Source organism: Chlorocebus sabaeus, chromosome X (genome assembly GCF_047675955.1).
Source record: "Chlorocebus sabaeus isolate Y175 chromosome X, mChlSab1.0.hap1, whole genome shotgun sequence".
Lineage (NCBI taxonomy): Eukaryota > Metazoa > Chordata > Mammalia > Primates > Cercopithecidae > Chlorocebus > Chlorocebus sabaeus.
This window is the reverse complement of record NC_132933.1, coordinates 132,716,838-132,731,606: the sequence shown is the minus strand read 5'-3', so window position 1 is coordinate 132,731,606 and position 14,769 is coordinate 132,716,838. Positions and strand designations below refer to the sequence as shown.

Genomic DNA, 14,769 nt, shown 5'->3' with positions numbered 1-14,769 from the left:
GAAACTGAACTCCTTAAGAGGTAATCTTTTATATATGCATATATCAAAACATCACATTGTATACCATGAATATATATAATTTGTCAACTAAAAAATTTTTAAAAAATTATTTTCCCCTTGCTTTCCATTCCTCTTCACTCCTCTGCTGTTCTCCTTTCTTCCCTCCCTCCCCTCATTTTCTCCTTTCCTCCCAGACTTCCCTTCTTTTTTTTTTTTTTGAGATGGAGTCTTACTCTGTTGCCCAGGCTGGAGTGCAGTGGCGCAATTTCAGCTCACTGCAACCTCCGCCTCCCGGGTTCAAGCAATTCTCCTGCTTCAGCCTCCCGAGTAGCTGGGATTACAGGCATGTACCATGACACCCGGCTAATTTTTGTAATTTTAGTAGAGACGGGGTTTTGCCATGTTGGCCAGGCTGGTCTCAAACTCCTGACTTCAGGTAATCCACCCACCTTGGCCTTCCAAAGCACTGGGATTACAGGTGTGAGCCACTGCATCCAGCTGTCTTTTTAAAAAAATACGATTTTCTCGAACTCCTGACCTCAAGTGATCTGCCCGCCTCAGCCTCCCAAAGTGCTGGGATTAGAGGCATGAGCCACTGTGCCCAGCCTAGAAGTACAATTTTCTTTTGCTATTTACTAAAAATCTGCATACAAGAAGAATGAAGAGCATATCCACCAGCCAGAAGCATGTGACTCTTTTGTCTCATTGTTTTAAGGATTTCCTTTTATACATGAATACAAACCAGGATTCCTTGGTTCTGCTTCTAACCTGAAGTGGGCCTGGTATTCATGAGTACAGAGTGACCTAGCAGAAACAATGCTATGTTTTCCAGGTCGGAATAGATCACTTACTTTTCCTTGGAAGCACAAGAGTTTAACATAAACAAGCTAGGATATCAAAGGCACACTTCAATCTCAATAATAAAAGTTTATATAGAGGAAGATCAGTAGGATAATTCAGCTAATAGCAGCTATTTTCCATTTCATGCATAAAGTAACTTCTATCTAATTTTAGCTCAAACATAAAGAAAAAAAGTGTGTGCATGTATATATAGAGTGTTAAAAAGACTTACCCCTTGTGCGTGAAGATATTCAACGGTTTTGGTTATAGTGAACAGGACAGCACTGGCCTCTCGTTCAGAGAAAAATTTTTGTCTAAGAATTTTATCCAGCAATTCACCTCCTTTCATAAGTTCTGTTACTACATACACATATTTTCCATCATCATATACCTATAAATTTCAACATCAAAATGTAAATATTATTTGAAACTTTATATGTGCTCAAAACAAAGTTTAAAATATAAAAGAAAAATTAAACTCACTTCATATTCAAGAAAAATTTTATTTATTATTTTGAGACAGACATGCGCTCTGTCGCCCAGGAGTGCACTGGCACAATCTTGGCTCACTGTAATATCCACTTCCTGGGCTCCAGCGATCCTCCCACTTCAGCCTCCCAAGCAGCTGAGACTACAGGCACATGCCACCACACCTGGCTAATTTTTGCATTTTTTTGTAGAGACGAGGTTTTGCTGTGTCTCCATGAGCAGTGATAATCTGAGGAAATTTGAGTTTTTACAACCCCCAGAGAAGGCCTTCAGGCCTATGTGAGCATCATTAGCAAGAGAAGACTTAACACTACCTGGGGAGTTCACACTCTTTGCCAACACTTTGTTATAATAAAAGTCAAGAGAGACATAGGCAACAGTGTATCATGACAGTCCAAGGAAAGATACTTTACTTGTCCTGGGGGTGGCAATGGGCAGGGCCGGCTTCCTGGAAGAAGCAGTGCCTTAGCAAAATCTTTTATGTGTGGTAGTTAGCCAGGTAAAGAAAAATAGATGGTGTTAGCAACTGAGGGAACTATAAATTCAGGCAGAGCAACATGGGAAATTGAGGCATGTGCAAGAAATTTACATACTAGAACAGAGCATAAGGTGTATGAGAAAGTGTGTGTGGGAAGTCTGAAAACTACAGAGGAATGCAGGGTCTTAAGGGGCTAGGGACTTTAGACTGTAGGCAGGGAAGTTAAATGGGTAGTTATGAGTGTTAGATCTCTCTTCTAGTAATGTGGAAGATACTTTGGAGAGTGAGACTAGTCAATATTGAATATGAACTAATAGTAATATTAACACTGAACATTTAGGTAAGTGTTCAAGTGCAGATATTAAAAGCAATAATATCGTGTTTTTCTTCTTAAAGCAAAAGTAGAAAAAAATAACTGTACAAACATATCTTTATTGATAAATGAAATTATGTCATATACACATATACATTGTTTTCAAATCTACTTTTTAAACTTACCATGCTGAATTTTTTGTTTGTTTTTGTTTTTGAGACAGGGTCTTGCTCTGCTGCGCAGGCTGGAGTGCAGTGGTGTGATAACTGCTCACTGCGGTCTTGACCTGCCAGGCTGAAGCAATCCTCCCACCTCAGCCTCCAGAGTAGCTGCGACTATAGGCATGAGCTACCATGTCAGGCTAATTTTTAAATATTCTTTAGAGACAGGGTCTCCCTACGTTGCCCAGGCTGGTCTTGAACTCCTGGGCTCAAGCAATCCTCCTGCCTCAGCCTCCCAAAGTGCTGGGATTCCAGGTGTGAGCCACTGTGCCCAGCCTGGTTAATTAAAAAACATTTTTTTGTAGAGATGGAGGTCTCACTATGTTGACCTGGCTGGTCTTGAACTCCTGGCCTCAAGTGATCCTCCTGCCTTGGCCTCCCAAACTGCTGGGATTATAGGCGTGGGCCACTATGCCCAGCCTATGATGAGTTCTCTGTCTACCACATGATTTTTGAAAATACACTACTTTCAATGTGAGTTAGACAACTCATTCAAATGATCCATGTTAAAGAATCTACTTACATCCTTTAGAGTAATAATGTTTGGATGCTGTCCATAACGAAGAAGAATTTCAATTTCTTCTGTAGGGTCTCTCTTGCTTTTATCAATAATCTAAAAGGCAAATATTTATCACAAAACCTCATGAACTATACAGTTATAAACACTAATTGTTTACAGCTACAGACCTTGGGTATTACCTCATGTAAATAGTATATAAATAAGCCATTTATCAATCAGTTTTATTCAACTACCTGGCCAGACTGTTTAATCAGAAAGCCAGTCTTGATATAGATGGCAAGGCTGTAAATTCCAATTCATGAGTCACATTCCCACCATTCCTCTCCAATGTAAGTTTGTAGTAAGTTTAGGACTTACCAAAAACTCAAAAAGCCTCGAGAAAAGGTACCAAGAACACAGTTAACATATCTTTTCTTCTATCCTTGAGGCCTTAAACATTTGGGAACTCAGTCAACTTCTAACCCCCCATCAATACAGATAATTAAGAGGTAGATATATCTACAACACCACCACTAGCATCTGCTTATTGAATTAAGTTTACTTCCTTTATTAAAGTGCTTCAATTGAATATCCTGTTAGTTGTAAGCTACTTATAAAAGCTAATTACCTGTTAAGTAGAACAATCTTGTTTTTGAAGTTAGGCAGAAAGCTACATAGAAAATTACACCTAGAATTTTATTTGGTTAGAATTTGGTTTAATTATTATAATAAAGCCCTTTAAAATAGTAATGTAGCTTTCTAACCCTTTTATTTTGGCTGCTCCTTAAAAATATTTCTCTTAATGTTTTAATCTGCTAAACTAATATATAAAAAAGACAAATTTTGCTTTCAATTCATTCAAAGGGTAGTCTGAAACAAATTAGGTGGCCTTTGTATGTTCGATTTTAAACAGCTTAGTAATTAAGTACACACTAAATACCCAGACACACCAGCAACCTAGGAAAGAGGTTATAACTCTCAGCATGAGTCCCGTCTTCTATCTGAAATGGATTTAGAGTTGACCCTTGAACAACACAGGTTTGAACTATGAGGGACCAATTACACGTGGATTTTCTTCTGCTTTTGCCACCCCTGAGACACCAAGACTAACTCCTTCTCTTCTTCCTTCCTCCTCAGCCTACTTAAGGTGAAAATGATGAGGAAAAAGACCTTTATTATGATCCACTTCCATTTAATGAACAGTAAATATATTTTCTCTTCCTTATATATTTTTTTCTTTTTTTGAGACAGGGTCTTGCTCTGTTGCCCAGGCTGAAGTGTAGTGGCGCAATCATGGCTCACTGCAACCTTGAACTCCTGGGCCCAAGTGATCCTCCCACCTCTACCTCCTGAGTAGGTGGGACCACTGGCACATGCCACTACACTCAGCTAATTTTAAAAATTATTTGTAGAGATGAGGTCTGGCTATGTTGCCAAGGCTAGAATACAGTGGCACATAGCTCACTGTAGCCTGAATCTCCTGAGCTCAAGCAATCTTTCTGTCTCAGCCTCCTGAGTAGCTAGGACTAAAGGCACATGTAGCCACGTCTGGCTAATTTTTAAACAATTTTTCTGTAGAGATAGGGTCTTGCTGTGTTGCCCAGGCTTGTCTCAAACTCCTGGCCTCAAGCAATCCACCTACCTCGGCCTCCCAAAGTGCTAGGATTACAAATGTGAGACACTATGCCTGGCATGATTTTCTTAATAACACTTTCTTTTCTCTAGCTTGCTTTATTGTAAGAATACAGTATATAATATATACACAAAATACGTGTTAATCGACTGTATATGCTATCAGTAAGGTTTCTGGTCAACAGTAGGCTTTGAGTAGTTAGGTTTTGGGGAGTCAAGTTATACAGATTTTCAACTGCTTGGGGGTCAGCACTCCTAAGTCCTGTGTTATTCAAGGGTGGACTGTACTTGTAAAACAGTTCTGTATTCGGAGAACAGGGAAGATAAACATACAGGTGCCCACTGTAATCAACCGCAAATGACAGTGTGGAATTAGGCAAATGGGTGATTAAGAGGAGAGATATATGGAATAGACATGCTAATTTAAGAGATGATCTGGGACTAGTCTTTTGAAAACCAGAACACACTGGGAGGGGTTGTTTTTGGCATAGATCTGCTAATCTGAGCCCAGTTTGCATTAGATCTATGCTTGTGCTTGTGGACCTCAAACACATGGTAATTTCAGTAGAATCCAGTTGTATTGGGATTGGTTTTACGAGTGATTTAAGTCACAAAAATCCACAAATAGCTTGGAGATGTTTTCAAGGTTTTAGGCATAGTCCTCAAAGTTTCTGTAATTCAAAGGGGTCTCAGGACATTTCTGCTTTTTATGATGTATTTATGGAGGCAAGACACATCCTTAAACTGCCTACCAAATATGTTATTAGTCTTTTCTCTTTTCATGTAAGCAATTTGAAAATTTCTATGTATCTTAGATTTCAATAAGAGCAATGAATAGGAAAATAGAAAATTAAATGTATTTCTTTTAAACATTTCCTTCTTTAAAATTAGCTTTACTGTCCTTCCAATGAAGCAAATTAAATGTATTTCTATGGTTCATCCTTCTATCTGACAGAAAGTCCTATAGACACTGACAACTTTAAGGCAGTTACATCTAAGTTTAGAAAAGTGATAACAACTAATGTCACTCTCTCTCTAAACATGAGCTATGCATATTTATAAACCAGTCCTAAGGTTCAAATAAGTTGAAAGCTTTAGACATTGTTTGAATTGCTTGAGATTGGAGAGCAAAGGTTACTATTCCAAGAAGTGAAAAGAGACTTGAACATAGTGTTTGTTCACTTATGACTAAAGGTTTGAAATTCAAACTTCATCACAGAGCTAGGTTCCTTGGTTTTTGGCGTAGAAAATTCTGTCTTAGGATACTTGATGAAATTAAAACAGCCAATGATAATGAATTTTATGATAGTGGTTTTAATTCATTTATTAGTTCCCAGATCCTTTTAGATGTAAAGAAAGGCATGAACATTTTGCCAGAGAAGATGTAAACATACAAAATTTTGCACACAATTTTGAGGAATTTGTTGACAACCTGAGCATCAAATGGGGACTTCTGAGAGTAAAAATATACTTTAAAAATCACTTGAGGTAAAAAAAAAAAAAAAAAAAAAAAAAAAATCACTTGATGTGTAAACTGGTACTGCTCTGGGCAAACCAGATGTATAACCACCTTACCTTTAGCTCACAGGGTTCTAGATTAAGATCTCTGAAGATCACTAGCCAGATATTTAACTTTTTCATAACAAAAGGCACTTTTAACAACAAGAGGAGTGTAATTTTTAACTGGTACTGACATGCACGAACAAGAACTGTACAAATTGCATTTTAACTAAAAAAATATTTACCTTTACTGCAAACTCCATGTTTGTGGCTTTATGTATACATCTCTTGCAAACAGAGTAGGAGCCAACTCCAATATCTTCTTTTACTTCATATCCATCAGTAAACTGAATACTGTTCCTGTGTAACTGCTACAAAAAATTATAAATTGGTGAAGAGTCCCATAATGCCTTTAGTGCATTTTATAATAGGGAAGTATGTTCCTCAGCATGCATTGTTGATGCTCTACATATAAATGAATAAGAATAAAAATACATCTTTATAGTACTTATTCTTCTACAAACAAGTGATTTTGGAAGTGTTTACAATGAAATGTACAGCAAGAAATATGACTTTAAAAGCAAAGCTACTTGAAATGGGGCCTATATCTTTGCCTGTGATTCAGCCTTATTCCACTCCCCAATTGGCTATAGGTTTTCAGGCACCTTTGCAAATGTGAAATTTGAAACCTATGGTATAGAAGGAAAGGATTTAGGAGGATTCAGAATTAGAATATCTGAATTCTTGTCTCAGATGCACCACTTACAGGCTATGTAACTTTGAGCCTGTATTTTATCAGAGGGTAATGGTGAAGATTACATAAAAATAATGTATTGGCAAGCAATACCTGTTACCGACATTTTGGACTTTCAGTAGCCACACCCTCCTTTCTTCATCCTGAAGTCATAGCCTTACACAACTTCTGTTAAAGAAGCTGGTCATGGGTTAGCGACTAATAACATACAGTAGATGATGAACAGCAACTTATTGATTCCATAAACAGGCTGAGGAAAGTTGTGTTGCCCTTGGCTATACTGATATGAGACATCCATGCCTATGAGCTTTGTATATGTTAAAATTTGAATTCTGTAGAATATGTATGTTTGTGGCTTCTATGTTAGGTACAGAATTTATAATTTAAAAACTTGCCATACATTCACATGCTTGCATAGTAAATGGCACAGACTATTTCAACATGAGCTCTGCTTAAAAACCAGTGTTTTAATTGTTTTTCTACAAAATGGAAAACAGGATAACTCATGAAAAAACTTTAGAGCAAAAGCAACTTAAACATCAAGCAAATCCAAGTACAAATGATATCCTAAAAACAATCCAGTGCTTCAAAAGATATATCTAGCTCCCTTTGATTAGAAAGATGACTTAAGATTTGAGTTCATTTTTATTTCTTGTATCTTTCTAAGGCAAAGGTTGCCAAACTATGGCCAGTGAGCCAAATCTGATTCATTGCCCATGTGTGTAAATAAAGTTTTATTAGCACACAGCCATGCCCACTTGTTTATGTATTGTCTGTGGCTGTTTTGAGATACATAGCAGAGTTGAGTAGTTGTGACAGAGCCCATATAGCCCACAAAGCCTCAAGTATTATCTAACACTTCACAGAGAAAGTCTGCCGACTCCTGTTCTAAGACATTGAAGAACCAGAAGACCTTAATTCATCATAGCTGACCTGAAGGAGGCAAAGGGTGAAACAAACTCGGCATGATAAACATTTTGAGGCACAGGAGAGGACATAGACAACATCGTCATGTTTATCTCAACTCTTTTAAAATTCTACTTTCTTTTTTTTTTTTTCTGAGACAGAGTCTAGCTCTGTTGCCCAGGCTGGAGTACAGTGGTGGATCTTGGCTCACTGCAACCTCTGCCTCTTGGATTCAAGCGATTCTCCTGCCTCGGCCTCCAGAGTAGCTGGGATTACAGGCATGCACCACCACGTCCAGCTAATTTTTGTATTTTTAGTAGGGACAGGGTTTCACTGTGTTGGACAGGCTGGTCTCGAACTCCTAACCTCATGATCTGCCTGCCTCGGCCTCCCAAAGTGCTGGGATTACAAGCTTGAGCTACCGTGCCTGGCCTAAAACTCTACTTTCAAGTCACATAAGTATCTAGGATTTGGGTTCTTGCAACCTTTTCAATGACATGTGAAAAAAATTTCTAAGAGTAAAGTTAATGATATAAAATGTATTTTACTTTATTTTTTGAGACAGAGTTTCAACTCTGTCACCCAGGCTGGAGTGCAGTGGTGCGATCTCCGCTTACTGCAACCTCTGCCTCCAAATCAAGTGATTCTTGTGCCTCAGCCTCCTGAGTACCTGGAATTACAGGCACGCGCCACCATGCCCAACTCATTTTTGTATTTTTAGTAGAGATAGGGGTTTCACCATGTTGGCCAGGCTGGTCTTGAACTTCTGACCTCAAGTGATCCACCTGTCTCGGCTTCCCAAAGTGCTCGGATTACGGGTGTGAGCCACAGTGCCCAGTCTAAAATGTATTTTAAATTGCTCACTTGAAGTCAGTAGAAAAAAATCTATTCACAGAATGAACTATATCTTACAACATTCCAAATCTAAAATTATTTAGACATCCACTCACCTGAACAATTGAATGTACACCAACTGTCTGCATAGCCTGGCTTTCATCATCTGAGGTAATAGCAACAAAACTAAACCCCCGAAAAAGCTGATGTGCATTAGCACTAGGTGGAATGCCAGGTGAATCTGAAAAGAGTAAGAAGTGACAAAGAAGATTCATTTGAAAGGAAATTAAGTGAAAAACTGTTGACACTACGACCTTTTTCACTTATTCTGGAATTCTACTTCTCAGGTACACGGTATATACCTCTTGCTTTCCGGGATACCTGTGAGGCACTGTATCCGATCTGTTCTGATTGTGTATTGCCATTACAACACCAACATCCTAGTCCCTCGGAGCCTAGAAAATAGCTAGTTCATTTGAAGAATATAATAAATCAATGAATTATAGGGTTAATGGTATTCAAAATTAATGCTGTCCCATTGAATTTCCTGAAATGATAGAAATTTTCTTTATCTTTACAGTCTAATATGATAGCCACTAGCTACATGCAGCTTCTCAACATTTGAAATGTGCCTAGTGTGACTGAGAAACTACATTTTAAATTTTAATTAATTTAAATTTAATTAGCCACATGTGGCTACTAGCTACCATATTAGAAACTGCAGCCCTCAATAATAACCTATTTGGGGGACAATGGGGGAGATACAAGGTTGATCTACAGCAAATTTGGGAGATTTGAAGATAGCATAGAGAGTTATCCAGGAAAAGATTTTCTTTTTTTCTTTTTGAGACAGTCTTGCTCTGTCACCCAGGCTGGAGTGCAGTGGCACAATTTTGATGCACTGCAACCTCCACCTCCCAGGTTCAAGCGATTCTCGTGCCTTAGCCACCCAAGTAGCCGGGATTACAGGCACATGCCACCAAACCCAGTTAATTTTGGTATTTTTAGTAGAGACGGGGTTTCACTATGTTGGCCAGACTGGTCTCGAACTCCTGGCTTCAAGCGATCTGCTCACCTCAGCCTCCCAAAGTGCTGGGATTACAGGTGTGAGCAACTACGCCCAGAGTCTGGAAAAGATTTTCTGACTGAACAAGAAAAAAATATATTTGTTGTCTTATATTTGGGTTTTCACATTTTCTCCTTACCTTTGGGAGTTTTTGCAGTAAACTCAGGATCAAAATAGAATGTATCTTCAGGCCTGCCCGTTGCAGGTTTAAATGGTGGATGAATTTCTCTTCTATACAGTTTCTAGAGGGAAAAAAAGAGACTTAGACATATTTTAATTATAAAGAAATATTTCAAGCAAGTTTTCATTCTATACTTACATTCCAGTCTATTGTTGAGAAAAATGAATGTCTTTTAATTTCTTCAACTCCATCTGGTCCTGCACCTATCAAAAATGGATTCATTGGTAATTTTATTTCAAGGAGAAATATACATATTGCTCAGCCTTTGTTTTCAATACTTGTCTAATTAATTAATTAATTAATTTTGAGACAAGGGCTTGCTCTGTCACCCAGGCTGGAGTGCAGTGGTGTGATCTCAGCTCACTGCAGCCTCAACCTCTCAGGCTCAAGTGATCCTCCTACCTCAACTTCCTGAGTAGTTCAGACTACAGGCGCATACTACCATGCCTGGCTAATTTTTGAATTTTTTGTAAAGATGAGGTTTTGCCATTTTGCCTAGGCTGGTCTTGAACTCCTGGACTCAAGTAATTCTCCTGCCTTGGTCTCCTAAAGCGCTGGGATTACAGGCATGAGCCCCCATGCCCAACCTTGTCTAAATAGTCAATAATTCCACCACAAAACAAATATCTACTCCCCCCGAAAAACAAACACCAACGAACACACAACATAAACAAATTAGTTAAAATTTTTACCTAATCTGTTTGCAGGATTTCGCTTGAAAAGCATTCGCAAAAGACTCTGGGCTTCAGGACTCAAAAACTGTGGCATTCCAAGTTTGGCTCTAAATAATAAATCCACATAATATTTTACTTTTTGGAGGCATCTGTATTTTTATTTTTAAAAATTCTTAAACTTTTTGAGATACTTGTAGATTCACACTCAGTTGTAAGAAATAATACAGAGAGATGCCCTGTGCCCTTTACCCAGTTTCCCCCAATAGTAACATCTTACAAAACTACAGTACAATATCACATCCAGGATATTGACATGGAGACAATCCAATGATCGCATTCACATGGCACTGGTTTTATTTGCACTTATTTGTGTGTGTGTTTAGTTCTATGCCATTTTATTACATGTATGACTTCTGTATGAGTATGTCACAGTTTGTTTATCCATTATCTGTTGAAGGACATTTGGGTTGTGCCCAGTTTTGGGCTAATATGAATAAAGCTACAGTGAACATTTATGTACAGGTTTTCATGTGAACACATAACTGAATTTTAGCGTATAAGCTAATGAGCTTTTTCACTTTTCAAAATTTTGCAAAGAGCACTGTGAAAGTAAGATCATTTGAATCCTAGTTCTGGCTGTTACCAAGAACTTTGTGACACTGGGAAAGTCAATTATTCTGGGCCTGTTATCATTTCTTTATAAGCAAAGGGATTTGACTCTAGACCAATAGCTCCCAACATATAGCCTCGGAACTCCTCCTCAAAGGGAATTTAAGAAACCTAACATTTAAAGCTGCTAAGAGAACATGTGTTTCATATGCCACTTTTTCCTTTCTATTCCCTTTAACAGACCCTGAAGGGAAGGGGAACTGTGGGAAAGAGGATTATGAAATATTGAAGATACACAGTCTAAAAACTGCTGGCCTAGATGAACCTGAAGGGCTGTTTCAGCTCTAATTTTAATTCTTTTTCCAAACCTACAAATTAAAGAAACCAATAATCCTGTAAGTATGACAATAATAATAGAGCTGGAGAAAATTCCTATTTCAGAAACAGATCCATTTATTATTCAGTGAGTTGTTACTGAGCTATTACGTGCCAGACACTGTTTAGTGCTGAGGATACAGAGATAAAGACAGCCCATGAACCTCATGGTCCATGGTGAAGATGGATACAGACAATGCTAGTACATTAAGAGACAAATGCAGAAGAACATATGCAAAGAGTGACAAGGGAACAGTAGGGAATATTTAATTTAACATGGGAGATTATGAAAGGTCTTGAATGCAATCTAAAGGCTAACAATTTATTCATTTGGCTAGTGTTTCCCCAAATTTTACTGAATAACATTAATCCCTCTAGATAGTTAGCAACAATAAAAAAATTCATGACCCAATGAGCTTGTAGAATGCTATCTATTATATCCCCCATTAGAGACACAAAATTAAAATACACTGCATATAAAAAGGCTGAGAAATCTAGAGCAAACAAATCAGTTTTTGTTTTTGCTTTTTTTTAAAGACAGAGTATCCAGGCTGGAGTGTAGTGGCACAATCTCGGCTCGCTGCAACCTCTGCCTTCTGGGATCAAGGGATTCTCGAGTCTCAGCCTCCCAAGTAGTTGGGATTACAGGTGTGTGCTACCACACCTGGCTGATTTTTTTGTTGTTGTTGTTGTAGAGATGGAGTTTTGCCATGTTGGCTAGGATGGTCTCGAACTCCTAGCCTCAAGTGATCCTCCCACCTCAGCCTCTCAAAGTGCTGGGATTATGGGCGAAATCAGTATTTTCTAAGTATTTATTTCCAGCACCTCTTTTTCAAAGAATATTTATTAACATCTTGTAGAATTAATACTCTCTTGGACAAATCTGGGGAAACACTATTGTATTAGGTAACAGGGATGCAGCAGAGGTCCTGAAACAGTGAACTAACATGACCAGACTTATTTTCAAGAAGGTAACTCCAAGGGTAGTAGAGAATAATTTGCAGTGGGAAGAGGTCATAACTGGTAGGCAATCAACTTAGGAATGTGGTCAGATAGTGTGGGTAACAGGTCACTGTTTTCTGAATACTTTCAGCAGCGTAATTCAGAGGAAAGGCTGGAACAGTGAAATAATTCTGAGATCGAATGTGGAGAATACCTAATCATGCAAAAGAGAGAAGGAACAAAAAATGATTTCCAGGTTTCTGGTTTGGGAAAGAGGGTGCATGAAAATGCTGATAACTGGGAGTATAAGAAAAGAACAGCAAATAAAGATACCTTTAGTTCAAAGATGTGAAGTCATGCATGTAATATATTTTGGGAGCGCCAGGCAGGTGAGTAAATGGAAACACAGGTCTAATGCTTGGTAAATTCATGTAAGAAAGAGTGATTTGAGAGTAATTAAAATGTAGACGGTAGTTATAGGAAAGACAAGTCAGTCAGGAAAGAGTGCAGAGGGGGAAGAAAAGCATATCATAGATGGATTCTGGGGGACAAGACCATTTAAAAGGTAGTCAGAAAAAGAACAATTTGGGCATTAAAAATAATGAATGCAATTGGCTGAATCACACTGACTATTAAATCCAATTAGTTTATTATAGTAAAATAAGAAAAAGCAAAGTCAAAACACAAAAACTCAACTCACTGGATATTACCCCCACTAGGAAGGAACTAGGGCTCTGACATTAGAAACAATTAAGAAAATAATTACGTATTTATTCTCTTTTTCTTGGATGAGCCTTAATTCAAGTAATTAAATCATCATAGTTGATGAGGGAAAGTTTGTTGAGAAAATACCAGCTAATAAATGAGGAAGGAATAATAATAATAGAAAATCATGGCCGGACATAGTGGCTCATGCCTATAATCCCAACACTTTGGGAGGCGGAGGTGGGAGGATCACTTGAGCCCAGGAGTTTGAGACCAGCCTGGCAACATAGCAACATATCATCTGTACAAGAGATTAAAGAACTTGGCTGGGCGTGGTGGTACACCTGTAGTCCTAGCTACTCGAGAGGCTGAGGCAGGAGGATCGTTTTAGCCCAGGAGTTTGATGTTGCAGTGAGCTGTGATCATGCCACTGCATTCAAGTCTGGGCAACAGAGCAAGATCTCGTTTCTAAACCACCCCCGCCCTTAAAAAAAAAAAAAAAAAAAAGCAATTCATCACTTTTGAATTCCTTATAAAATAACTGTTCCAAGTAATGATTATTAATGGATAGAACCATTAGTTAAAAGCATGACAGGGAACTTTACAATGGAGGAATCAGCTGCAACCATTGGAGCCCATCACTTTTAAAGTGGGGGCAACAAGGTATTGTAAGCCTCCTGATGTAATAAGGACCACACAGTATTAGCTGTGAAATAATCTTGCTAAAACAATTTAACCAAAAATAGGACAGAGGATCAAGTTAATAACACTAAGGGAATAAAAAAAGTTTCCATACTCTTAGGAAAAGACTAATTGTTATGTAACCATGGTAACAAGAGAACCACCAGAACTAGTTTTAAATTCTTTCAGTTGGTTTAAAATCCATTGAATTGATCAATGACAACTTGCCTAGTGAACACCTGCAAGGATGAGTAACTGCTTTTTGTCTCTGAAAATTAGTGAAACAGGAATGGACTCACTCCAATAAACACACCTGAGTGCCCACTGATCAACAACAGTCCCACCCAAATAATCACATTCTTACAGATAATGTCAACCCACTTATAGACCTGAAAATCTGCCAGTTCTTGAGCTCCACCCTTCCTCAAAACTCTATATAAGATTAGTGGTCTACTGCGTTTGGGGAGACTTTAGCCTTACCATAGCAAGGAATAAAATAAGTTTTATGCTTTATTTCAAATGTTGAGAGGGGGTCTCATTCTTTGACAAGATAAATCCAGAAAGCAGAGTTCCATAAAACAACTGACTTGGTTTCTACGAATAAACAGCAGGGGAAAAGCAGGGATAGATTGTTCTAGACTAACAGAAGTTTAAGAAGTACAACCAAATGGAAAGTGCACACTTGATTTGGATCCAACTGTAAAGACACAGTTTTGAAGAAAATCTGAAAAAATTGGTTAAGGACTGATGATAACTAAGCATTATTGCTAGTTTTATGTGGATGTGTAAGAAAACATCCATATTTTTAGCAAGGCAAACTGAATTAAGTAGATATGTCTGGAATACTTATAATACTTCAGTAAAGAAAAGAAAAAAAGAATAGATAAAGCGAAACGGCCAAATCTTAATAAATGTCGAATCTGGGTGAGAGGTATATGTGTTCACTGAATTATTCTATTTTTGAGAATTCATTTTTGAAAATTTTTATAATTAAAAAAGGAAAAACAGGAAGAGAAGAAGTCATGTAAAAGTGACCAAAAGGGGAATGGTTAGAGAGGTGGGAGAAGCAG

The 14,769-nt window shown here is 38.0% G+C and overlaps 1 protein-coding gene across 5 annotated transcripts in view; it reads right to left on the bottom strand.

Annotated features, from left to right (window-relative positions):
- Positions 1–14,769, bottom strand: part of RPS6KA3 (ribosomal protein S6 kinase A3) — a 116,257-nt gene that overhangs the window by 16,242 nt on the left and 85,246 nt on the right. For 4 of the 5 annotated variants that reach the window (XM_037986399.2, XM_007991257.3, XM_037986398.2 and 1 more), the window contains 7 exons: positions 10,406–10,494; positions 9,852–9,916; positions 9,672–9,774; positions 8,583–8,707; positions 6,218–6,343; positions 2,865–2,954; positions 1,073–1,231 (listed from right to left, as the gene is read on the bottom strand). In XM_037986399.2, the coding sequence (XP_037842327.1) occupies positions 1,073–1,231; positions 2,865–2,954; positions 6,218–6,343; positions 8,583–8,707; positions 9,672–9,774; positions 9,852–9,916; positions 10,406–10,494 (757 nt within the window). The remainder of the gene's footprint in view (positions 1–1,072; positions 1,232–2,864; positions 2,955–6,217; positions 6,344–8,582; positions 8,708–9,671; positions 9,775–9,851; positions 9,917–10,405; positions 10,495–14,769) is intronic. The other variant, XM_007991258.3, reaches the window with a different exon arrangement.